At 43.7% G+C, this 27,344-nt stretch overlaps 1 protein-coding gene across 2 annotated transcripts in view; it reads left to right on the top strand.

Moving 5' to 3' along the window:
* The window catches only part of HSD17B2 (hydroxysteroid 17-beta dehydrogenase 2), a 71,068-nt gene that overhangs the window by 27,100 nt on the left and 16,624 nt on the right, over positions 1-27,344 (top strand). Inside the window, exons 2-3 of one of the 2 annotated variants that reach the window (XM_068528231.1) lie at positions 17,075-17,287; positions 23,415-23,600. In XM_068528231.1, the coding sequence (XP_068384332.1) occupies positions 17,075-17,287; positions 23,415-23,600 (399 nt within the window). The remainder of the gene's footprint in view (positions 1-17,074; positions 17,288-23,414; positions 23,601-27,344) is intronic. The other variant, XM_068528232.1, reaches the window with a different exon arrangement.

Here is a 27,344-nt window from a genome sequence, read left to right as displayed (position 1 = left end):
CTGCCCTGATGGAGGTGACCTAGTTCTTTCTCTTTCCTGCCTGTATTCTTCTCCAATGGGGTGTTCACTAAAGGAGGGACTTTAAGTTCTCTGTAAACAAAAACTATGGCCTGTAGTTCCCAGGACTTTTCTTAATGTCTGTCTTCCCCCACACCAGGGTTTCTTCACCTCAGCACTATTGCCATTTGGATCATTCCTTGTAGTGGGGTCTGCCCTGAGTGCTGTGGGATGTTCAGCAGCATCCCTGGCTTCTACTACTGGAGGCCAATAGCACTCTCAGAGTTATGACAACCAGAAATGTCTCCAAATATTGCCAAGTATCCAGGGGGACAAATTCACCCGTGACTGAGATCCCTGCCTTAAGTGATTCTCGACCCTGGCTGTACACTGAAATCACTTGGAGAGCTTTAGAAGCTATTGCCAATACTAAGCCCCATCCCAGGCCAACTAATTAAGACTCTCTGGGGATGGGGTCTGGGTACTGACATTTTTTAGAGTATCTCAGTGATTCTAGTGGGATTCACGATTGAGAACCTCTGTTCTAGGCAGTAAGCTTCATGAAGGCAGGGAAATGTCTTTCTTTTATGGTGGTATTTCTAGGACCTAACACAGTGATCCCTTAGTGAATGAAAAATGAATAAATGAATGAATGAATAAAGGTGAAGAGAGGCAGGAAGACGTGTCAGAAGTTAAAAGTGGCATTTAGGGAAAGCCAGAGCACCACTTTTTTTATGGTCATGGACACCAATTGTTGAATAGATTCTTCCTATTTCTTTTTGAGAAGGTGGGCATTTAATAGATTCTTTAGAAGTATTCTCTGAGTCTCTGAAAAGGCACCCTAAGAGGAAATGGTCTGGGGAGGTTTGGCTGAGTCCCCTAGTACTGCCAAGAAGGAGTTTTCACACTCTTGTCTAGATACTTAACTCACCTCTTTCTAATGGCTTCTGGTCTTGGCTGAGGATTTCTGAAATTCTGGCCATCTCAGCTGACTGAACATCATGCCCATCAGCATAAATTTCGGGGATGTCAGTACTGAGTTTCATGTCCAGTGTTTCTTAACTGGCATACTCTTAACAGATGTAATATGAAATCTTGGACAATTATGATGTCATTTTCTGTGGCATTTGAGGATGTATATCCCTAACTTGGTGGCAATCTGATGGGAAGCTGAGCTGAGTTGGCTTTTTTTTGTCATGAAATGCAGAAAAGGAGCTATAGATAGATGTCAACGTCTTAGGATGAAAGGCATGGGTACTGAATGGAGGTGAGGACTGGGAGAGAAGGTTTTGGTCCTAAGTAACTGGAAGGAGGGTGATGTCATCTAGGAGAATAAGAAATTCCAGAAGGTGAAGCAACTGGGGGCAATTGGTGATGAATTCTGTTTGAATTTGGAATGGCAACAGGTGGAGTTCAAGAGAGGTTTCAGGACTGGACTGTGGTCTGGAAATCCAGCCACTTGCTCAAACCCAGCAGGGCTACTTTTTTTTTTTTATCTTACCCACAGGATATAATCGTTATTTTTTTTTCCTCTAACAATACATTTTATTTTATTTATTTCTTTTTAACATCTTTATTGGAGTATAATTGCTTTACAATGGTGTGTTAGTTTCTGCTTTATAACAAAGTGAATCAGCTATACATATAAATATATCCCCATATGTCTTCCCCCTTGTGCCTCCCTCCCACCCTCCCTATCCCACCCCTCTAGGTGATCACAAAGAACCGAGCTGATCTCCCTGTGCTATGTGGCTGCTTCCCACTAGTTATCTATTTTCCATTTGGTAGTGTATATATGTCCATGCCATTTGGTAGTGTATATATGTCACTTCCTCCCAGCTTATCCTTCACCCTCCCTGTGTCCTCAAGTCCATTCTCTACATCCAGAAGAGCTACTTTGATTGGTTGCTTATTTTGCTGCACGGCTAGGAGTGGCTCCCTCATGCACCACTGAGAATAAACCCATTGCATTTTTCCTTCTGGAAGAGCTCTCAGGCAGAGAGCTTTCATCATTGGTGTCCCCACTTTGTGCACCCCCCCACCCCCACCAAGTGCTCAAGGAGATGATGAATGAATCATAGCAGTAAAAGAATGTGAAAGAACAAGTCTGGGTTTGAGAGTCAACTCTAGTACATCCCAGCTGTGTAGCCTTGAATGAGTATATAATCTCTTGGCATCTCAGTTGCCCACCTTAACATAGGAATATCAATAGTATAGAAGAATTATTCATAAAGGTTACATTCCAGGAAAAATGCATCTATTTTCATTAAAAAATTGATGTGAGAGAGACCTTCAAGATGGTGGAAGAGGAAGACGTGGAGATCACCTTCCTCCCCACAAATACATCAGAAATACATCTACATGAGGAACAGCTCCTACAGAACACCTACTGAACGCTGGCAGAAGACCTCAGACCTCCCAAAAGGCAAGAAACTTCCCACGTACCTGGGTAGGGCAAAAGAAAAAAGAAAAAACAGAGACACAAGAATAGGGACAGGACCTGCACCACTGGGAGGGAGCTATGAAGGAGGAAAGGTTCCCACATACTAGGAAGCCCCTTCACTGGCGGAGACGGGGGTTGGCGGTGGGGGAAAGCTTCGGAGCCACGGAGGAGAGCGCAGCCACAGGGGTGCAGAGGGCAAAGTGGAGAGATTCCCGCATGGAGGATCGGTGCCAACCTGCACTCACCAGCCTGAGAGGCTTGTCTGCTCACCCACCGGGATGGGTGCGGGCTGGGAGCTGAGGCTCAGGCTGCGGAGGTCAGATCCCAGGGAGAGGACTGGGGTTGACTGTGTGAACACAGCCTGAAGGGGCTAGAGCGCCACAGCTAGCTGGGAGGGAGTCCGGGAAAAAGTCTGGAGCTGCGGAAGAGGCAAGAGACCATTGTTTCGGGGTGTGCGAGGAGAGGGGATTCAGAACACCGCCTAAACGAGCTCCAGGGATGGGCGCGAGCTGCGGCTATCAGCGCGGACCCCAGAGACGGGCATGAGACGGTAAGGCTGCTGCTGCCGCCACCAAGAAGCCTGTGGGCAGACACAGGTCACTCTCCACACCGCCCCTCCCGGGAGCCGGTGCAGCCCGCCACTGCCAGGGTCCCGTGATCCAGGGACAACTTCCCCGGGGGAACGCAGGGGGCTCCTCAGGCTGGTGCAACGTCATGCCGGCCTCTGCCGCCGCAGGCTCGCCCCGCATCCGTACCCCTCCCTCCCCCCCGCCGGAGTGAGACAGAGGCCCCTAATCAGCTGCTCCTTTAACCCCGTCCTGTCTGAGTGAAGAACAGACACCCTCAGGCGACCTACACGCAGAGGTGGGGCCAAATCCAAAGCTGAACCCCAGGAACTGTGCAAACAAAGAAGAGAAAGGGAAATCTCTCCCAGCAGCCTCAGGAGCAGCGGACTAAAGTTCCACAATCAACTTGATGTACCCTGCATCTGTGGAATACCTGAACAGACAAGGAATCATCCCAAAATTGAGGCGGTGGACTTTGGGAGCAACGATATATATATATATTTTTCCCTTTTTCTCTTTTTGTGAGTGTGTATGTGTATGCTTCTTTGTGTGATTTTGTCTGTACAGCTTTACTTTTACCCTTTGTCCTAGGGTTCTCTCTGTCCGTTTTTTTGTTTTTTTTAGTATAGTTTTTACGACTTGTTATCATTGGTGGATTTGTTTTTTGGTTTGCTCTCTTCTTTCCGTTTTTTCTTTTTTAATTTCTTTTAAATTCTTTTATTTTTAATAATTTTTATTATTTATTTTAATAACTTCATTTTATTTTATTTTATTTTATTTATTTATTTTTTTCTGCCTTTTCTTCTGAGCCATGTGGCTGACAGAGTCTTGGTGCTCCGGCCAGGTGTCAGGCCTGTGCCTCTGAGGTGGGAGAGCTGAGTTCAGGACATTGGTCCACCAGAGACCTCCTGGCTATACGTTATATCAAACAGCGAAAACTCCCCCAGAGGTCTCTGTCTCAACGATAAGACCCAGCTTCACTCAATGACCAGCAAGCTACAGTGCTGGACACCCTATGCCAAACAACTAACAAGACAGGAACACACCCCACCCATTAGCAGAGAGGCTGCCTAAAATCATAATAAGGCCACAGACACCCCAAAACACACCACCGGATGTGGTCCTGCCCACCAGAAAGACATGATCCAGCCTCATCCTCCAGAACACAGGCACCAGCCCCCTCCACCAGGAAGCCTAAACAACCCACTGAACCAACCTCAGCCACTGGGGGCAGACACCAAAAACAACAGGAACTACGAACCTGCAGCCTGCGAAAAGGAGACCCCAGACACAGTAAGTTAAGCAAAATGAGAAGACAGAGAAACACACAGCAGATGAAGGAGCAAAGTAAAAACCCACCAGACCAAACAAATGAAGAGGAAATAGGCAGTCTACCTGAAAAACAATTCAGAGTAATGATAGTAAGGATGATCCAAAATCTTGGATATAGAATGGAGAAAATACAAGAAATGTTTAACAAGGACCTAGAAGAACTAAAGAGCAAACAAACAATGATGAACAACACAATGAATGAAATTAAAAATTCACTAGAAGGAATCAATAGCAGAATAACTGAGCCAGAAGAATGGATAAGTGACATGGAAGATAAAATAGTGGAAATAACTACTGCAGAGCAGAATAAAGAAAAAAGAATGAAGAGAATTGAGGACAGTCTCAGAGACCTCTGGGACAACATTAAACGCACCAACATTCAAATTATAGGGGTCCCAGAAGAAGAAGAGAAAAAGAAAAGGACTGAGAAAATATTTGAAGAGATTATAGTTGAAAACTTCCCTAATATGGGAAAGGAAATAGTTAATCAAGTCCAAAAAGTGCAGAGAGTCGCATACAGGATAAATCCAAGGAGAAACACGCCAAGACACATATTAATCAAACTATCAAAAATTAAATACAAAGAAAAAAAAGTAAAACCAGCAAGGGAAAAACAACAAATAACATACAAGAGAATCCCCATAAGGTTAATGGCTGATCTTTCAGCAGAAACTCTGCAAGCCAGAAGGGAGTGGCAGGACATACTCAAAGTGATGAAATGGAAAAAGCTACAACCAAGATTATGCTACCCAGCAAGGATCTCATTCAGATTCTACGGAGAAATTAAAACCCTTACAGACAAGCTAAGAGAATTCAGCACCATCAAACCAGCTTTACACCAAATGCTAAAGGAACTTCTCTAGGCAGGAAACACAAGAGAAGGAAAAGACCTACAATAACAAACCCAAAACAATTAAGAAAATGGTAATAGGAACATACATATCGATAATTACCTTAAATGTAAATGGATTAAATGCTCCAACCAAAAGACATAGACTGCCTGAATGGATACAAAAACAAGACCCGTATATATGCTGTCTACAAGAGACCCACTTCAGACCTAGGGACACATACAGACTGAAAGTGAGGGGATGGAAAAAGATATTCCATGCAAATGGAAATCAAAAGAAAGCTGGAGTAGCAATTCTCATATCAGACAAAATAGACTTTAAAATAAACGCTATTACAAGAGACAAAGAAGGGCACTACATAATGATCAAGGGATCGACCCAAGAAGAAGATATAACAATTGTAAATATTTATGCACCCAACATAGGAGCACCTCAATACATAAGGCAAATACTAACAGCCATAAAAGGGGAAATCGACAGTAACACAATCACAGTAGGGGACTTTAACACCCCACTTTCACCAATGGACAGATCATGCAAAATGAAAGTAAATAAGGAAACACAAGCTTTAAATGATACATTAAACAAGATGGACTTAATTGATATTTATAGAACATTCCATCCAAAAACAATAGAATACACTTTCTTCTCAAGTGCTCATGGAACATTCTCCAGGATAGATCATATCTTGGGTCACAAATCAAGCCTTGGTAAATTTAAGAATATTGAAATCGTATCAAGTATCTTTTCCGACCACAACTCTATGAGACTAGACATCAATTACAGGAAAAAAACTGTAAAAAATACAAACACATGGAGGCTACACAACACACTACTTAATAACCAAAATATCACTGAAGAAATCAAAGAGGAAATCAAAAAATACCTAGAAACAAATGATAATGAAGACACGACTATCCAAAACCTATGGGATGCAGCAAAAGCAGTTCTAAGAGGGAAGTTTATAGCAATACAATCCTACCTCAAGAAACAAGAAACATCTCAAATAAACAACCTAACCTTACACCTAAAGCAATTAGAGGAAGAAGAACAAAAAAACCCCAAAGTTAGGAGAAGGAAAGAAATGATAAAGATCAGATCAGAAATAAATGAAAAAGAAATGAAGGAAACAATAGCAAGGATCAATAAAAATAAAAACTGGTTCTTTGAGAAGATAAACAAAATTGATAAACCATTAGCCAGACTCATCAAGAAAAAAAGGGAGAAGACTCAAATCAATAGAATTAGAAATGAAAAAGGAGAAGTAACAACTGACACTGCAGAAATACAAAGGATCATGAGAGATTACTACAAGCAACTCTATGCCAATAAAACGGACAACCTGGAAGAAACGGACAAATTCTTAGAAAAGCACAGCCTTCCGAGACTGAACCAGGAAGAAATAGAAAATATAAACAGACCAATCACAAGCACTGAAATTGAGACTGTGATTAAAAATCTTCCAACAAACAAAAGCCCATGACCAGATGGCTTCACAGGCAAATTCTATCAAACATTTAGAGAAGAGCTAACACCTATCCTTCTCAAACTCTTCCAAAATATAGCAGAGGGAGGAACACTCCCAAACTCATTCTATGAGACCACCATCACCCTGATACCAAAACCAGACAAAGATGTCAAAAAGAAAGAAAACTACAGGCCAATATCACTGATGAACATAGATGCAAAAATCCTCAATAAAATACTAGCAAACAGAATTCAACAGCACATTAAAAGGGTCATCTACGATGATCAAGTGGGGTTTATCCCAGGAATGCAACGATTCTTCCATATTTGCAAATCAATCAATGTGATCCACCATATTAACAAACTGAAGGAGAAAATCCATATGATCATCTCAATAGATGCAGAAAAAGCTTTTGACAAAATTCAACACCCATTTATGATAAAAACCCTCCAGAAAGTAGGCAGAGAGGGATCTTACCTCAACATAATAAAGGCCATATATGACAAACCCACAGCCAACATCATTCTCAATGGTGAAAAACTCAAACCATTTCCACTAAGATCAGGAACACGACAAGGTTGCCCACTCTCATCACTATTATTCAACATAGTTTTGGAAGTTTTAGCCACAGCAATCAGAGAAGAAAAAGAAATAAAAGGAATCCAAATTGGAAAAGAAGAAGTAAATCTGGCACTGTTTGCAGATGACATGATACTATACATAGAGAATCCTAAAGATATTACCAGAAAACTACTAGAGCTAATCAATGAATTTGGTAAATTAGCAGGATACAAAATTAATGCTCAGAAATCTCTTGCATTCCTACACACTAATGATGAAAAATCTGAAAGAGAAATTAAGGAAACACTCCCATTTACCACTGCAACAAAAAGAATAAAATACCTAGGAATAAACCTACCTAAGGAGACAAAAGACCTGTATGCAGAAAACTATAAGACACTGATGAAGGAAATTAAAGATGATACCAACAGATGGAGAGATATACCATGTTCTTGGATTGGAAGAATCAACATTGTGAAAATGACCCAAAGCAATCTACAGATTCAATGCAATCCCTATCAAACTACCAATGGCGTTTTTCACAGAACTAGAACAAAAAATTGCACAATTTGTATGGAAACACAAAAGACCCCAAATAGCCACAGCGATCTTGAGAAACAAAAACAGAGCTGGAGGAATCAGGCTCCCTGACTTCAGACTATACTACAAAGCCACAGTAATCAAGACAGTATGGTACTGGCACAAAAACAGAAATAGAGATCAATGGAACAGGATAGAAAGCCCAGAGATAAACCCACGCACATATGGTCACCTTATCTTTGATAAAGGAGGCAAGAATATACAATGGAGAAAAGACAGGCTCTTCAGTAAGTGGTGCTGGGAAAACTGGACAGCTACATGTAAAAGAATGAGATTAGAACACTCCCTAACACCATACACAAAAAGAAACTCAAAATGGATTAAAGACCTAAATGTAAGGCCAGACACTATCAAACTCTTAGAGGAAAACATAGGCAGAACACTCTATGACATAAATCACAGCAAGATCCTTTTTGACCCACCTCCTAGAGAAATGGAAATAAAAACAAAAATAAACAAATGGGACCTAATGAAACTTAAAAGCTTTTGCACAGCAAAGGAAACCATAACCAAGATGAAAAGCCAACCCTCAGAATGGGCGAAAATATTTGCAAATGAAGCAACTGGCAAAGGATTAATGTCCAAAATTTACAAGCAGCTCATGCAGCCCAATATCAAAAAAACAAACAACCCAATCCAAAAATGGGCAGAAGACCTAAATAGACATTTCTCCAAAGAAGATATACAGATTGCCAACAAGCACATGAAGAATGCTCAACATCACTAATCATTAGAGAAATGCAAATCAAAACTTCAATGAGGTATCACCTCACACCAGTCAGAATGGCCATCATCAAAAAATCTACAAACAATAAGTGCTGGAGAGGGTGTGGAGAAAAGGGAACACTCTTGCACTGTTGGTGGGAATGTAAATTGATACAGCCACTATGGAGAACAGTATGGAGGTTCCTTAAAAAACTGAAAATAGAACTACCATATGACCCAGCAATCCCACTACTGGGCATATACCCTGAGAAAACCATAATTCAAAAGGAGTCATGTACCACAATGTTCATTGTAGCACTATTTACAGTAGCCAGGACATGGAAGCAACCTAAGTGTCCATCGACAGATGAATGGATAAAGAAGTTGTGGCACATATATACAATAGAATATTACTGAGCCATAAAAAGAAATGAAATTGAGTTATTTGTAGTGAGGTGGAGGGACCTAGAGACTGTCATACAGAGTGAAGTAAGTCAGAAAGAGAAAAATAAATACTGTATGCTAACACATATATATGAAATCTGAAAAAAAAAAAAAAAAAGGTTCTGAAGAACCTAGAGGCAGGACAGGACTAAAGACGCAGATGTAGAGAATGGACTTGACACGTGGAGGGTGAATGGCAAGCTGGGATGAAGTGAGAGAGTGACACGGACTTATACATACTACCAAATGTAAAATAGATAGCTAGTGGGAAGCAGCCGCATAGCACAGGGAGATCAGCTCGGTGCTCCGTGACCACCTGGAGGGGTGGAATAGGGAGGGTGGGAGAGAGACGCAAGAGGGAGGAGATATGGGGATATATGTTTATGTATAGCTGATTCACTTTGTTATAAAGCAGAAACTAACACACCAGTGTAAAGCAATTATACTCCAATGAAGATGTTAAAAAAAAAAAAACTGACGTGAAAGATCTAGGTATTTCCCAGGGCCTCACCACCCAGCAAGTTACTATCCTTTAAGAGTGCCATGGGCAAGGAAGGTGGGGTGTCAGTAGTACAACTGTCAAGTATTTTCTCTTCTTGGATTAGGAGCTGAGCCTTGTATGGCTCTCAGGGAAGTCTTATGTGCACTAGAGTTTTATTCTATTTATCTACCATTTTATTATACCTCAATCAATTTTATAGGGAACAGGCCATGTCAACATGAGGGTGGCAACCTGATGGATTGCTTAAATCTTAAACAAGGGAGGGGAAAGTCCTTTCCTCCTTAGTTTTCCACAGGTTTCCAGATAAACAGGGCTAGCCCCAGATGAACTTTGTTAAGTGGGACAAAGAATTGCCTGTGTGTTGGGCTGTGGGCGGGGCGGGGGTGGGGTGGGGGGGCGAGTCCCAGTGGTGAGGATGTTGGCCATAGAAAGGCGCATGCGCCCTAGGAAGTGGTGAGTCTTGATCTGAGAGCATGACCCGTGGGAGGGGGCAGCTTTGGGATCCTCAGCTTGAGCTCCTGACTTCATTGTAGGAACGCAGGCCTGGGGTTGGCCCATCTCCTGGTTAATCAAGAGAAACCATCGATCTGGCTTTTCAGGTGAAATAGCTGGACTCCAAGTGTTCAAATTTTTTACAAAATACAGTGTGTGGGCCAAGCAAAAACACATATTCAGACGGTGTCCTCTTATTTGGTATCAATACATAGCAGGTCCTCAATTTGTGTTTGTCTATTCCACTGATAGAACTGAAATTCCACTATGAGAATGGGCCTTGATACCTCTGAAGACACTCATCCACTGAGAAGCTCTGCTTTAAGCTGCTGTTGTTCAAAGATATTGACAAAGGGGAGACTTGGAGGAGCTTTAGGGACAGAGTCTGGGAGAGATGGGACCACTGGCAGAAAGCAGAGGGTAGTCCTTGGCCAATTCATCACTGTGGTTAGAATAGCTGTGATGACCTTCTGAGATAAGAACTGAACTGAAAATCCTTTTGGTTCCAGGAACTAGAAGTAGCCAATGAAAGGAGTAGCATGGATTAAAAACTTTAAAAAACCCAGTTGCCATTTATTTAACTAACATCTGGATAGTAATTGCCATGTGCCAGGCTGTGGTCCAATTACTTTAGTACATAAAATCATTTAATCCTTCTAACAATCTTATGAGGCAGGTCCTAGTATCACCTCACTTTATAGATGAGGAAACTGAGGCACAGAGAGGTTAACTGGCCAAGGTCACACAGCTGGTAAGTAGCAGAGCAAGGATTTGAACCCAGGTATCCTGGCTCAAGAACCCAGGCTCTCATCATTTCTGTCTCTACTGCATTTTGACTGGGAGAATTTTACCCAATAGTGAAAAATGATGATTTATGGTTTTGTAGACTATGTAGAAATAGCTAAAACTGGTTTATGTAATATTAATTTAAAAATTAGTTGTCAAATCATGTGTGTGCTATAACTGTAATTGTTAAAGAATAGTGTATAGGAAAAAAAGACTAGAAGAAAAAGTACAAAAGTTATGTTAGATTGGTGAGGTTATGGATAGTTTCTTCTTCTTTTGTTTATCTTGTTGTTCTTAAAGTTTTATTACTTATATGATGTTTTACTAATGTCTAGAAATTGTTTACAGGCTTGCAAATTCTTCCCCCTTCATCTCTCTTTCTGAATGCAGCTTCCAAGGGACCAGCTTGTGTCCAAGAGCACATGCAGTCTGTCTTTACAGGGTGGGTGTGTTTCATTCAAGGGACATAGCCCTGAAGAACTTCGGAACTCGAATTATTCACAACTTGCCTAATTTAAGACTTGACCCAACAAATGATGGGACGTGTTTCTGTTCAACAGCTAATCCGGCGCCCCCATGTGGTAATAGCGTAGATCCACTTACAATTAGCCCACCAGCTCTGAAACTATACAACTCTTAATTCTTCTGGATTAAAGGGATTCACGTTTCCGTTTTTCACACAAATTGAATTTATTAATATTTTAGAATAAATCACTATCTCACATTCACTCCTATTCTGCAAAAATGGGACTCTAGTACTCGTTGCTTGCTCCAAGCTGATGGATTTCTAGGCCACTAGAGATAGAATGATCTCAAAGGGCATAGCTTAAAACCACCCCCAGCATTTTCCCCACCCTCTCTTGGGGTAGACATCCAACTCAATATGTTTGCTGGGACTTATTTTGAGTCAGGAACCCTAGTGCCATAGGACTCTCTCTCTCGCTCTGCATTTTTAAGGCATTAAGGCCAATGCCCTCTTTTTTTTTTTTTAACATTTATTTATTTATTTATTTTGGCTGCACCGGGTCTTAGTTGCAGCACGCAGGATCTTTGTTGTGGCATGTGGGATCTACAGTTGCGGCATGCAGGCTTGTTAGCTGCAGCATGTGGACTCTTAGTTGTGGCATGCATGCAGGATCTAGTTCCCTGACCAGGGATCGAACCCGGGCCCCCTACATTGGAAGCACAGAGTCTTACCCACTGGACCACCAGGGATGTCCCAAGGCCAACGCCCTCTTAAATGCCCATTTAGCCAACTCATGCTTTTTTTTGATCACCTACTATATGCTAAGCCCTGTGCTCCGGAAGCTTTGAATATTTTACACTCCAGATGTTTATATGCCAAGCCCTGCCTGGGTTCCAGCCTACCTCTGCCATGTGCAGCTGAATGACTTAACCCTTCTGTGTTTCATTTTCCTCCTCTGTAAAGCGATGATGGTAAAATGACTTATCTCCCAGGGTGGTTGGAGTTAATATGTGTGAGGCTGGCTGGACCTTGGTAAGCATTAGAGTCATACTAGGTATGATACTCTTCAGAGGTTACTATTGGGTAACTTATGAAACACTTTGCCTTTTCACAAAGGCCCCCACCTTGTCTTTGGGTTTCTGGAGTGCACAAGGGCTACTCTATCTTGACAGGGAGCGGCTCCCCAGCCACATACTTTCCCAAGGCCCTCTTACCCCTGCACAGCCCTAAGACACCAGGGCTAGCATAGCCTGATCTCTGACAGGAGATCAAAAATGATGTCTGGGTTAGAGCCACGCTACTGATAACAAGTCACATATGACAGGCTGGGCCTTGTGCAGAACATCCTCTGTCTTGTTGACTTCCAGGGTCAGCCTAGGAGGGAGGTACTGGTATAACCCCACTTCCCAGACGAGGAAGTGGAGGATCCACACGACTGTATGTAACATTTCCCAAGGCTCAGACATGGGAGAGGCAGAATCAAGCAGTCTGAGTCTTCACCAAGATGTTTAGCTGACTGTCAGTAGAGGCAAACTCCCCATCTACCAATATCATGAATGTAAAGGCCTGTAAGTCAAGAAGGATGTCATGTGCCTAGTATTATTAAAAAAAAAAAAAAAAAAAAAAGATCTATTATAGTAATTACAGGCACTGTTAAGCACATCACAAATATCAACTGGTGTAGGCACCATTATCAAGCCTGTTTTACAGATGAGGAAGCTGAGGCACAGAGGGGTTAAATAACCTGACCGGGGTTGCACAGGTAGGGATGGTGGGGCCAGGCTCAAAACCAGGCCTCTATGCTACCTTTTCTCACTGGTAAGGACAAACAAATGGTCCCCCGTGAACTTTGGCTTTCTTAATTCACTGTCAAATAAAAAAAAAAACAAATCCAGGTTTTGTATGGAAAGACTTTATAGGATTACTATGGGGCCAGGGGCAGGACTGTTGCAGTGAAGGGAACACTTTGACCACAGGTCTGCAAGTATCTCAAGGGTTAGTCAAAAAAGAGTTTTGCTTTCATGGGGAGGGTGAACAAGTCTGAAAAGAACCAGGTGAGGGGAATGGGGATAGGCCAGGAGTGATCAGACGGCAGAGGAGGGACCATCTTCTCTGAGGCCAGCCTGTTCTCAGGAGGGGCTATCTGCTGCCTCAGGCTGACGGTGGGCCAGGACCTGGGGGAAGGAAAGAATCTATACCAAAGTCTGGTTAACAAGCATTTTGTTCCAGTGACTCACTGGGGACAAACAGTTTAGCTTGTCATTTATGAAGCAAAGGGTGGGAATTTGGAGGGCCTGGGTCTGGCCTTGTCATTGGTAAACAAGGAGGGCATCCCTGAATCCTCTCTAATTCACATGGAGAAGGTGACTCCTGTGCAGGAAACTATTTCCCAGAACACAAAGAGTGGAAGTGTTTTTTAACTTTTGCTGTTTTCCAGGACCACAGGGCTCGGTAAAGTTCAATATGTCATCTCTCATTTTGTGGCCAGCATCTCCCGTAGGCCAGGCTCTTCCTAGGGACTTTCCGAAGAGAGTTAGATCCTGGATTCACGAAGCTGCCTAAGCTGGTCTAAGGCATTACCTTCGAAACTGTCTTTGGATCATTCTCTACTCAGAGAAAATGGGGTCAGGATCAGCGTGTCTCTTCCTTCTTTAACCTAGCATAATGTTTTCAAGATTCAACCTTGTTGCAGTGTGTATCAGAACCCCATTCCCTTCTATTGCTGAATAATATTCCCTTGTATGGATAGACCACGTTTTGTTTATCCACTCAGCCACTGATAGATGACCCTTTCTCACCTTCCTTGGTATGCACCCTGGCTGAGTTTATTTGCTGCGTGGAGCTGAAGGCCACAGCCTGCATCTCTGCACCACAGGATGATTCTCTCTGCGCAGAGGGAACATGCTGCCATCCTGATATGACACAAACCTTTCAGGGGAACTGGGAGCTTTAAAACCCATGGCCCCAATATGCCCAGCCACACCACCCAGGAGGCAGAAGCACAGGGTGTGGTGCGTCGCAAATGGGAGGGGCCTTCTGTGAACACCTGCTCTCACCCAGCAGAGTGTGTATCACCTGGCTCCAGGTCCACGCTTCACTCCAGTCTGGTTCTGAGTTAGTTATTTTCAGGTTAATTCATATCCTTCCTTGCTGGGCCACAAGAGGCTCATTCAGAGGCTGGCTTCCCCAGACCTTCCTTCTCTGCTTTCACAGATAAAGGAGAAGGTGGTCCAGGATGAGGAAGAGTCATGCACCGGGATTCAGGTCCATCCCTTCTATCTCTGTGACCTTGGCCTCTCTCATTTTCACTTTCCCCATCTGTAAAATGGGAATGATAATCTCGACTGGAGACATGGGGAGAATAATTTTACAAGACAGATTTGACCACCAGTGACATTTGGTGGTTTCCAGGGAGAGGCCACATGCATTGCACCCACCACCTGGTGAACTTGCCACTGTCAAAGATCTGGCCTCAGATCATTTTTTTTTTTTTTTTTCCTCTAAAATACTTAGCTTTACTAGAGAAATGGCACTAAAAATAACAAAGATTCAAACAACATTTGCTCTATTCTACTTACATATCATAAATAAGAAGCTTTGATACAAGACACACACTCCTTCACAATCTTTCCACGCAGACTCCGAAGCTGGATTTGTCCAACTGCAGGTCCATTTCTACAGGGCAAAGCTACATCTGCAGGGCTCGCAAAATTGTTATATGCATGTAGTATTATATTTTAAAACCAGAATTCTAATGTGCTAATTTACAGCACAGCAGAGATCTGTCACGTGGCCCAGATGCTTAGGTCTGCCTCAAATGGTACGGTCTCCTCCTCTTACCAGGACCAGGCAGGAAACCATGCACACACAGGTAGATGTGGACGTACAAGAAACAAAGTAAAGTGCAATCAACTATGGTAACCAGACGCCTTCATCTTGTGTTAGGAGGGGCAGAAGTGCCCGCACCTCTTCCTAAGGCTGCACCCTCTTGGGCAGTGTTTGCAGACGCCACCTACAATGGCCTCTTGGTAATACCTTTTCCTACACTTATAGGGCCCATCTTCATTCTAATTGGCATGACCTTTAAAAGAAGAGGAATTACACAAGAAAAATCAGTACTCTCTTGCAGCAAAAATGGAAAACATTGTAAAACAAAGCTCCGTCCATTCTGCCTCTCCTCCTAGAGGCAACTACTATTACCATCTTGGTGTCTCTCGTTGCAAATCCTTCCTTCTATATTTGCATGCATGGGTAGGTAGAGAATTAGTTTCCTCCGCCCCTGTTTTGGGTCATAAGCTGGATTCTGTATAATAATGGCTGTAACTGTAACATTTTATTTCACTTAACAAAGTATCTTGGAGCAGGTATCTATGCCAGTTTATATAGTTCTACCCTATCTTTTAAAATCGCTGTGTCATATTCCATCATAGGTACCATAATTTATGCAACCATTCTCCAATTCATGGATGGTAAGGTTAATTCCTTCTTTTGCTATTATATACAGTCCTGTAAAGAACATCCTTTGTCTCTGAATACATGTGAGTTTTTCCTCTAGGACAGATACTGAGACTTTTTGGGTCTCAGTATCGAAAATGGTCATAGATTTCAGCCCTTCACATTTATCAGCAGTATCTGTGAATGCCTGTCTCTCTGTCCTTTTGCCTTTTGATGGTGATTACCCTCTCTTTGGAGACCGCAACACTTCTGGTCAGATTCCAGGCAGGTCTTGTTAGCTTTGAAGTCAGACATCTTTTCTGATCACTTGCATACTGATCCTTGAGTTGACTGTCAGCATGCTGATCTCCTGAATTTTCTGATTCTCAGGGGGATGCCTGACTGTAGCCCCCAACTGCTGACAAGACAGATTCCCCCAAGGTTTACAGGAAAGACTGCCTGACACAGCCAATGTGAAGATGATCTCTCGTCTTTAGAGCTGTAGAAACATATTGTTACACGCTTTTTCTGGTATGGCTCAAAGGGTGATTTTATGTCCACATTATCTTCATCTTCGGAATTTCAGGTATCTACGTTTGTACTTGTGGGTGTGACACAATTTCTCTAGGGTCCATAATATCCTCCAGAGTGGGTTGGGTAAACTCCCATCTCAGATTCTGGTAGGCTTGACATGTATTTTACATATGATCTTATCCTCTGGTTTCACAAAGCAGTGCACTTAGGGATTTCTATCTGGTTTCTGTTGCAGCTGTCTTCCTAGGACTGATGTCTATTCAGTGGTTTGGGAGAAGGCCATGGCTAGGGAAAAAGTTCTGAGGAGGTGAGAAGGGCAGGTGGCTATGGGCCTTCATCCTTCATAATCCAGAAGGAACTGGTCCCTGTGGGCAGCCTCTGCTATTGTCCTGGGTCCACTATGAATCAGGACCCGACACTTTGCTCCATCTTTAAAATGAAGAAACCAACTCCAAAGTATTAGTTTGTAATGAACGTTTTACTGAACATTTTATGTAGTGATGGAGGTTATTACATAAAATACTACATGCGGAGACTAATAAAACAGCTTCCATTAGATGTCTTAGTTTCCCCTCCTACGTTCTTTGGCCACCAGCCACTCCTGGACCCCCTCCCCCTCATCAGCATTTCTCCTCCCACTTACGCCCCCACCTCAAATTCTACCTCGCCTCCCTTTTTTTTTTCATACAGAGAAATTTGTCTCTTGTGGCTTCTCTGCCCATTTTCCCACTTAGCAAAAAAAAAAAAAAAAAAAAAAAACAAACTTCCTCAAGACCTACTCTCTCCAGAGAACATGGACCATCATAAATAGCATGCAGTGATTTTCTTCTTCAATGATTTTTTTCCTACCATCGTGGTTTGAGCCCACTTTGTATTGCCTTGACCCCTTGCAGGTGGCGATTCTGGGATTGGCCATGCCTTGTCCAAGTATCTGGACGAGTTGGGCTTCACAGTATTTGCTGGAGTTCTGGATGAAAAGGGATCAGGAGCGGAGGAATTACGAAGAACCTGCTCCAAGCGTCTCTCCGTGCTCCAGCTGGACATCACCAACCCGCAACAGATAAAAGATGCCCACAGCAAAGTGAAGGAAAAGGTGCAGAACGGAGGTACTGCCTTCAGCCACCTGCGCCCTCGAATGCCCTCCACCCTCCTTGCAAATGCCCAACACTGGTTCCAGCCTCTAATTACCATTGTCCTCTAGTCTGTTCTGGCACCTGGACACCCCTGTACTGAGCACCTGCCACACGCTGGCACCTTTCACAGACATGAAGACATTAGGAATGAGTCAGGTGTGGTCCGTCCTCAGAACTTACAGAATTCTCCATCCCATTCCCTCCAACATCTGCTTGGTCACTCTCCCATTAATTATTGCCCCTCCTCATTTCTTTCCTCTCACTGATATTAACTTGTATTAGACTTAAGAAAATAGCTTCATAATCACTGCCTTCCCTTAGCCACTGCCTGTCTCTTCCTCTTCCTTTACAGCCAAGCTCTTTGGAACCCTGCCGCCCTGTTTTCACTTCTCACCATGCCTCCCTAACTGGTCTGGCCAAGCGAATCAGTATTATCCTAAACACCAAGCTCTTAATTTCTCTGCTGTCTTTCAGTGTGTTGATTATCCTCCCCTGCTTGGGCTTTGGGGTCTCCAGCCCCCTCTTGCTCTCCTAGTTCTCTGATCATTCTTTCTGCTTCTCCTGTATGAACCTTTTCCTCCGTCCCCTCCCCCTATTCCCCTAAATGTGAATGTTACTGAGGACTCCATCCCCAAACTTCCCACTCCATGTTTCCCAGGCTATACTGTTCTCTCTCTATACCAGGAATTCTCACCTGGGAAGTGTTTTAAAATACCTATGCTTGGGCCCAGGATGGGCTATGTAACTTGAGGGGCCCAGGGCAAAATGCGAATTATGTGGGGCCCCTCGTTTACAAAATGTTTAAGATGTTTAGGTGGTGCCAGCAGAAAATTAAACCAAACATGAGACCTTTCTGAAACACAGGTCACACACCCGTGATACCCACCCAACCTGGGACCTTCCCCCAACAGATTAAATCAGCATCTACAGAAAATAACTCAGCTAATACTTCCACAGTGAGGCCAGTACTCTTGCTCTCCTTTTGCTGAGAATGTCCACTGTAAAGAAGATCCCATTTGGGGGTCCCAGGTATCAATACATTTGAAAGCTCCCCAGGTGATGCTAATATTCTGCCAGAGTTGAGAAACACTGCGATCTAATACAATAACTTCTGAATGTGTGTTACCAACCTAGCTCTCTTCTAAACGTCAGGACCTATATGCATATAAAATTGGTTAGCAGACATCCCACCTCAGTTTGTCAAAAACTGACCTCATAATCTTTTTCTCTGCTGCCGGTCTGCAAATCAGTTTACCCTCCTGCATCCGACGACTCAGACACTGGCTCAAACGCCAGCACTGCCACCTAATCTGTCATTCAAGTCAGCAACCTGGGGGGTCACTTAGACCTGCCGCTTACCCTCGATTTCTGCATCCTATTGGTCCGGAGTCCTGTCAATTCTACGTCCTAGATCTTTATCATCCCGCCCCTTCCTATCATCCCCAGGCAGCTGCGGCTTAACTGGGGCCCTCATCTCCCGCCTGAGCTCCCACAATGGCCTCCTTGCAACTAGGCTTTCCTTCCCCATTGCTTTCCAAATGGAGAGTGGTCTCTACAAGGTGCACATCTTATAGTGTCATCCATTTCCTGAAAACCTTTTGATAATCAGAGCCTCCATGTCTTGCATTCCTCCCATGAGCAAGGCCTATGCTTTGCCTCACTGAATGGTTCTGTGGTTCTCCATCCACCACCAAACACCTTAACAAGGATTCGAAGGCCCTTCAGGAAAACGGCCCTTCCCAAACCCTTAATCTGCAATACCTGCTGGTCCACTCAGTAAATTCTGCAATGGTTTCCAGAATAGAATTTACAAGTTTACATCTTTGCACGTCCAGCTTCCTCTTACCCAAATTTCCCTCTTGCCTCACTCCATTCCTCTAGACTTTTGCTTTTGTCCAGCTGCAGACTCTACTCTCACAGGAGATCTAGCTCAAACATCTCTTGCATGACCTTCCTGGTAATCCAGGTAACGTCATTCACTTCCTGTTCTGGACCTTCACCTGATATCCCTTGCACACACTGGTATTACCAATTATACAAATCTGTCCACCTCTCACTCCTCGCCACAAGGTTCCTTGAGAACCAGAACCATGTCTCCAACAGGATTCTTTCAGACGCAAGTGACACAACCCAATTCAAAATTGCTAAAGCATAAAGGGAATGTCTTTTGCTTATATAACTAAAAAGGCCCACTGATTTCAGGCATGTCTGGATCCAGGCACTTAAGCAACGTCATCAGCACCCAGTCTCTGTTTCTTAGCTCTGCTTTCTCCTGTTTTGCCTTCACTTGGGGGTTTTCCGTGGAGGCCTCAAGCACTTCCTGCTTACATCCTCTTTACAGCTGATCTTCCCAGCAAAAAGAGAGCGATATTATCTGCTTCATTTGGTAGTTGAAGGAGTAGTTATTATATACGGAGCACTTACAAGAGTCCCTGACATGAGGCAAGCAGTCAGTAAGAACTCCTATTTTCCAGTCATTCAACATTAAGCACAGCCCCTGGCATATAGTAAGTGCTCAATATACATCTGAGAAATGAGAGGAGGAGAGAAAAATAGATGGTTGGTAATTAGAAATTAATTTTCAGCAAGTTTAGCAGTGTGTGGTTATTTTCTAGAAAGGTAGTTTTCCTGGCTTTGCCTTTTACTATCCCTCTTATTATTGACTTGATGGTATCTTTAGGAGATATTCAATACAGACCCATCTGGTGAGGCCCAGAAGGACAGTATTGACCATAATGAATGATAGTGGTTCTTTTTTTTTTTTTAGGCCACGCTGTGCAGCATGCAGGATCTTAGTTCCCCAACCAGGGGTTGAACCCGTGCCCCTGGCATGGGGAGTGTGGAGTCTTAACCATTGGACCCCCATGGAAGTCCCAAAGTAGTGGTTCTTGATACGCTAATACTATCCCAGTGTCCTGGGATGAAGGGGTCCAGCGAGTACATTTTCCAAGGTATGAGCCCATGCTATTTTGGGGCCAGCCTTCTGGAGAGCAATCCTCCTCTGAGGCAGCATTACCAATACACCAATACGATACCAATACAGAATTGCCTGCTCCCCTCGAGGTCTCTCTCGACTTCAGCCTCTCAAGTCAAAAAGAAAGTGCAGCAGTAAAATAGGCTCATTAAAAATCACTAAGAAGGATGTTTGCTAAAGAACCCTCTGGGCCACGTGGATAAACCAGAAAACCTCAGCTCCTGCAAGAGGGCCAGCAACTGTGCTGTGTTCCTACACGCATATTTTAAAATTATTATGAACATATTGTTAATTATTAATTAATATTATTTAAAAACTATTATTAAGTCCTACAGGTATAATGGGCTTATTGGCCAGCTTAGAGTTCTATGGCAGGAGTTGGCAAGCTGTGGCCCTGCCTGTTTTTTTTTTTTTTTAACGTTTTATTTTGAAATAATAGTAGACGCAAGTCTCCCCCAGTATCAACATCTTGCATAACTATAGTACAATATCAAAACCAGGAAATTGGCATTGGTATAATCCCCAGAGTTTATTCAGATTTCACCAGCTATATATGCAAGTGCGTATGTGTGTGTGCAATTCTGTAACGTGTAGCTTTGTGCAAAAATCACCTCACTCAAGATACAGAACTGTTCCATCACCACCAGGCTTTCTCATGCTACCTTTTTAGAGCCCTATTCTCATCTTTAACCTGTTCTCTATCTCTTTAACTTCGTCATTTAAAGAATATTCTATAGATCTGCCACCTGTTTTTGTGTAGCCTGTGAGCTCAGGGTGGTTTTTACATTTCTAAACGGTTAAAAGAAATCAGAAGATTTTTTTGACACATGAAAATTATATGGAATACGAATGTCAATGTCCATAATGTTTTATTGGAACACAGCCACTCCCATTCATTTACAGATTGTCTGTAATGGCAGAGTTGAGTGAGTAGGACGTGCAGTGCTAAAACACTTACTATCCACCCTTTTATAGAAAATGTTTGCTGGCCCCTGTTCTAGGGCATTCTCAAGCTGCCACCTGCATGTGGACTGGTCAAAGGTGTGCATCAGGCTGAGTGAATTAAAACCATCATTTGGAGGTGGGAGTGGAGGCATCCTCTCCTCCTATCACCATCCTCGTAATAGCTGTTGAGCTCTTACTACGTGCCAGGCATCATCTCACTTAACGCTCCCAATCACTATTGCATGTAAATGTCAGACCACCAACTCAGGTGTGCAAGAAATGTAATTTTATTTTCTATAAGTCAACGCAGTTTCTATTTTGAGCCGTCTTTCTGCCACGTGGCGAAAACTGTTTCAGTCATTTTGAGCTTTATCCCATTTCCCCAGGGTAGCATCTTAAATTCCTGGGGATGGGACATTTCATCTCCGATGGTCAGTGCCTCATGCTGGACTCTGCTGAGATGTCCAGTGCTCTGTCCAGCCCTCATGCAGGTTGGCAGCTACCTACCTCTTGGAAGCCACCAGAAAGGCACTGTTAGGGCTGGTGCCTCCTGCCATTTCTGTGCTTTTGCTGGCACTGAGGCTCATTCTGCTCCTCTACATCCCACTGGTTCTCACACTGGGGTGTGCATCAGGACCACCTCGAGGGCACGTTATATCACAATGCTGAGCTTCAACAACAATTTCTGATCACCAGTTTCTGATCCAGCAGGTCTGAGGTGGGGCTCCAGAATGTGCATTTCTAACAAGTTCCCAATTGATGCTGATGGTGCTGGTTCTGGACCACACCTTGAGAAACAGCCGGCCTAAACCACGCCGAGGCTCAGGGAACTCAGAGAATCTGCTTCAGGTCTATCTAGCTGAACACACCCCGATGTTTCTCCTCTGTAAAGAGGACCCAGGGACTTCCCTGGTGGCGCAGTGGTTAAAAATCCGCCTGCCAATGCAGGGGACGTGAGTTCAAGCCCCAGTCCAGGAAGGTCCCACATGCTGCGGAGCAACTAAGCCCGTGCGCCACAACTACTGAAGCCCGCGCACCCAGAGCCCGTGCTGCGCAACAAGAGAAGCCACCGCAATGAGAAGCCCGCGCACTGCAACGAAGAGTAGCCTCCCGCTCGCCGCAACTAGAGAAAGCCCGTGTGCAGCAACGAAGACCCAACGCAGCCAAAAATAAATAAATAAAAATTTTTTGAAAAGCCCAGAAATTAGAAAAAAAAGAGGACCCAGGTCACTCACTTCTGCTCCAGATCCCCCTCCCCCAAAACATCTGGAGTTTTTGTATTACCTCTCTGCTACCGTTTAGGGCAATGACTCCAAAGCTTGGTTGTACATTGGAATCACCTAGGTAGGGAATTTTAAAAACTACTAATGCCAAGGTCCCCTTTCTTCACCACCCCACAGTTTCTGATCTAATTGGCTGGGGTGTGGCCTGGGCATTGGGGTTTTAAAAAGCTCCCCAGGTGATTTTAATGTGCAAAGATGAAAAATCACCGGTTGTGGACAGCGGTTCTCCAAGTGTGGTCCAGGCCTACAGCATCAGCATCACCTGGGAACTTGTTAGAGATGCAGATTCTCAGGCCCTACCCCAGACACCCCCAGTCAGATTCTCTGGAGGTGGGGCCTGGCGACCTGTGTGTGAACAAGCCCTCTTGGTGATCCTGGTCAGTCGAGGGGATCAGGCTGGCTGGGGAAGGGACTAGAGCTCAGGGACTCTGCAATCTTTTTAGCTCTTGGCACTTCTAGTTTTCCTGGACTAAGGAATCTTTTCTAGTCGAAGGAAAAGGGAAGACAGGATCTTATATCATTGCACTGCACGTAAGATATATCGTCTTATATCTGCATGTCCTAAAGATATCATTCTGTCTCCACACACTCCTTTGAGGGAGAAACATGAGGTAGACTTTGATTAAACCTCCTCCTTGCTGTGTCATCCCTCCATAGGTATAACAAATATCTAGCTGCCCGGATGTAGGAAAGGGCTTTGGGGCAAAAGAATATACCTCCGAAAAACCGTTGCTTAATATTTCACAAGTAATCAAGGAGACTAAGGTTTGAGAGTTGAAGTCATCTGCCTAGATCCTAAATCTCAAAGGGGTCCTTTTGACTTCAGAGCTTGAAGGGTTAAAAATCTTCCCACTCTCCCATCTTGCCTGACCTCAGAGTTGTTCCCTTCTGTCCTCAGGACTGTGGGCTGTGGTCAACAATGCTGGGGTCCTTGGCCTCCCAACTGACGGGGAGCTCATTCCCATGACCGAATACAAACGATGCATGGCCGTGAACTTCTTCGGGGCCGTGGAAGTCACAAAGGCATTTTTGCCTCTTCTTAGGAAATCCAAGGGGAGGCTGGTGAACATCAGCAGCATGGCAGGTGAGTTGGCCTTTCCCCACAAGGTCGTGGGTGCCAGTCATGCAAGATGTGACTCGCAGTGCTCCCTGTGGGCTGAACAAGAAAGCAGGGCACTCTCATGCAGGGCTGGGTGAAGAATAGTCAAATCGTGTGTTTACCGTTGATCTGAGTACAATAAAACCTTCCTTTCCTTTCAAATCCTTTCATGTACTGACTCTTACCTACCTTCTAACTCATCTACTCATTACTGGGGATTTAGGGCTCTCACATATCTTCACAGTGTGACCGCTAATGCACAAGCTTCCTAGATTTGGAAAGGAAACCCTGCATACAGTTAACGTCATCGTGACAGGGAACCTGTTCTCAACCCTCCCTGAATTCTGCACACTCTGTTTTTCCCTGTGAGATGAACAGCAAATGTCTTCACTCTGTTGGCACTGTCAGAGCCCTGTGTCTCAGTTGGCTGCCTGCTAGTATTTTCCATAAGACAATTCCCATCGTTCTGCAATCTCAAGGCAGTTGTGGCAGGGTGTGACATTTGATAACTCATCTCTCTCCATTTCAAAGAACAGATAGTCAACAAGTCAAGGGTTTACCAATCTCCCTTCCATAAAAAATGCCCATGTATGTGATGTCTCATTCTTTCTTCTAGAACAGATATTTCCAAACTGGGGTTCCTCAGAGCCTTACTCAGCTTTGAGTGGTGTCCATGGGGTTGTCTTTTGGGCCACTGCACAGGTGAGAGGGAAGCCAAGAGGGTGGGCTCTGGACTCCAGGATCCTGCCTTCACATTGAGGAATACCACTCTTCACTGTTGGATCAGTTGGTTCTGAGTGAGATTTTTTTTTTTTAAATAAAGGATCCAACTATTTGGTTGGTTGGTTTTGGTTTCTTTGTTTTTTTTTTTTAAGGGAGACATTTTTGTGTATTTTCTAGACAATCGTTGTCCCTCATATTTTCTTACCTGGTTCTAACTTGGCAACTTCTAACTTACTAGCTATGTGAGTGTGTCACTAGCGTTGCTTGTTGGCCTGAGGAAGGAAGGAAGGAAAGAAGGAAGGAAGGGAGGAAGGGAGGAAGGGAGGAAGGGAGGGAGGGAGGGAGGAAGGAAGGAAAGGGAAGGGAAGGAAAAGAGGGAGGGAGGAGGAGAAAGGATGGAGAGAGAGACGTCTAAGGTGGTTAAGAGCAATGAGTACTGTGTTTCAAATTTTATGAGAACCCCAAAATATTTCCAATTTTTTTCTACCTTGCTAAAGCAAACAAATCCTGAGAAAATACATTTGCAGTATTTCACCCTTAACTTTCTTCTGAACTTAGCCTTTACATTTTTGACCTCTGTGGAAACCTCACTTTTCTCAGTTCCCTGGTACAATCTGGTACATCTGGAAAAGTCTCACATGCTCCTTTGCCTCACTCATTCAACAAATATTTACTGCAATGACTTATCATTGCCTTCTCCTTGACACAGTGACAAGGAAGATTTTTCTCTTCCTCTCTTGGTTCTCAACTTTGAGCAGCTCATTCGTTCATAAGATTTTACTTACGTATCACTGATATGCACACTACCTGCTATAGGCCCAGTGTCTGGCATGAAGTAGAAGCTCAATTAATAAATTAAAAAATGCAAGTGTGCAGATGAATGAATGGGCGAGTGACGAATTTATCCTACAGAGGATGCCCATTCATAAACCTTCAACTTGACCTCTAAAACTTTTTCTAAGCCAAGACGTTGAATGGACTTGTCACATATTTCCACTGGAGGAAAATGTTTGAGGGTTAAAATAAATCACACACCTCACTCCTATTCTCACCACTGGACATACAAAATCTTTTATACCCAGCCTTACTAGTTCCATTCCAGTATCTTACCATCGTCACCAAGTCAACATGTCTGAAGCTAAACTTTCTATCAGCCATTCAGCGCTTCCTCTCTTGACTTCTTTCTGTTCACTCCTAGTCTTTTAGGTTTCAGAGCTTTGAGCCTTCTTGGATTTGTTTCTCCCTGTGCCTTTCTCTCCTTTTCTCCCACCCAGTCAGTCACCAAGATGTATGGAGTCTTCCTTCATCACATCCAGCTTTGAATCCTTATGTTTCAAGGAAACTCTAGAAATAGGTTCATTTGCAGGACTCAGAAACCACCCAGGGAATTTTATAAAGTTGTTAAAACAATAGCATGAAAGCAGAACAGAAAGGAAACGTATGTACTTGACAGGGCAGGTGTTTGTAAGAGGACAGGAGCCAAAGATCTTAAATCATGCTTATAGTTTCCCTCATTGATGAGGGGCAGAGGAGTTCAGCAGAATCCCTAGCACTTTGCTGATGAGTGTTTTGCGAAACAATGGAAAAGATTTTTGAGCAAGGGGATAAGAAGCTAGACTGTAACACAAGAATCAGAAAAGTCATGGCATGTGTAAAAGAGACTATATAACCAACCACCAATCCACAAAATTAACATCCAATGTGATGCCAACTTGATGATGTGTCTCTTGGCAAAGCTAATGTAACAGTAATTTTGGAAAACGTACTTATTTGGGAGTTCACCCTGGTCTTTTTCTCATTTTGAAGATGGAGGTATGGAGAGAGAGAGAGACAGCCAGTAAGTGTTCTCCAAAAGGAGTTCATGGTTGCCCTGACCCATCAGGTTGTCTTGAGTCTGGCACCTCGGCCACCCTCTGCATGACAAGAATTTCAATGATGTAGATTTATCATGGAAGTTTGCATCAGCCAGGAGGAGCTGAGCTGGAACTGCTGACTCTATTCAAGTTATCCACTGCTGCGTAGTAAATAACCCCAAAGAAAGTGTCTCAGGATACTGTGAGTAGGCAACCGGTTTGGTAGAATAGTGGTCTCTCAAATACATGCATGTCCTAAAACCTGGAACCTGGAATATGTGACCTTACCTGGCAAAAGGGACTTTGCAGGTATGATTGAGTTAAGGATCTGAAGGCAGAGATGATCCTAGATTATCTAGGTGGGTCTGATGCGGTTACAAGAATCCTTATAAGAGGGAGGCAGGAAGGTCAGACTCAAAGAGAGGTTGGAAGATGGAGGAAGGAGCCGTGAGCCAAAGAATGCAGGTAACTTTCAGAAGCTGGAAAATTCAGTGGGGATAAACTGCCTAGGTTTTGATCCTGTCTTTACCACTGACAATGGAGTGACCTAGGACAAAGTGCTGAACTTCTGAGTTGCAGCTTCTGCGTTTTACGATGGGGATAATAATGATCGTTTCTTCTTAGGCCCATGTTGAGATGAGATGAAATGACACGGTTTTAAGCATCAGCCTTGCACCTGGCACATGGTAGGGTTAGAGACCCAAAAGCCATCTGCCATGAAGAGGCTGGCTCTGTGTGCACCTGTGGCTTTTTATCCTGCCTACCGCTGGCATTGCCACCTGTGACTGTTCCATCCTGTTGCTCCCTGTCACGCACTGGCTCCTGGGCAAATAATCCCAACAGGTCATTACTTCCACATTTGACCACATCTTCTCTGGGAGGATTTTCCACCCCCCTGTAATCATGTTTATCATCCCTCCCACAGAAATAGAATAGCTCTTTAACCTAAATCCTGGCAAGGAAGTTTGATAAATATTTAACCAAGGATTGAAGGAAGTGGGAGATGACTCTTTGATTGATTGTACAAAGGGCACTTGAAAAATCTTTATGTTTGAGAGGTCTAAAAGTCTTTTCTGGCCAGTTTTCCTCTTAAGAAATTGCAGAGTAAATACCCGTGTTATGTCGTAAGCTGTGCTTGAATGAGAACAGCTGA

The sequence above is a fragment of the Eschrichtius robustus genome, chromosome 19 (genome assembly GCF_028021215.1).
Source record: "Eschrichtius robustus isolate mEscRob2 chromosome 19, mEscRob2.pri, whole genome shotgun sequence".
NCBI classification, from domain to species: domain Eukaryota; kingdom Metazoa; phylum Chordata; class Mammalia; order Artiodactyla; family Eschrichtiidae; genus Eschrichtius; species Eschrichtius robustus.
Note: the sequence above shows the minus strand (reverse complement) of the source record. Positions and strands in the feature narration are given on the sequence as shown.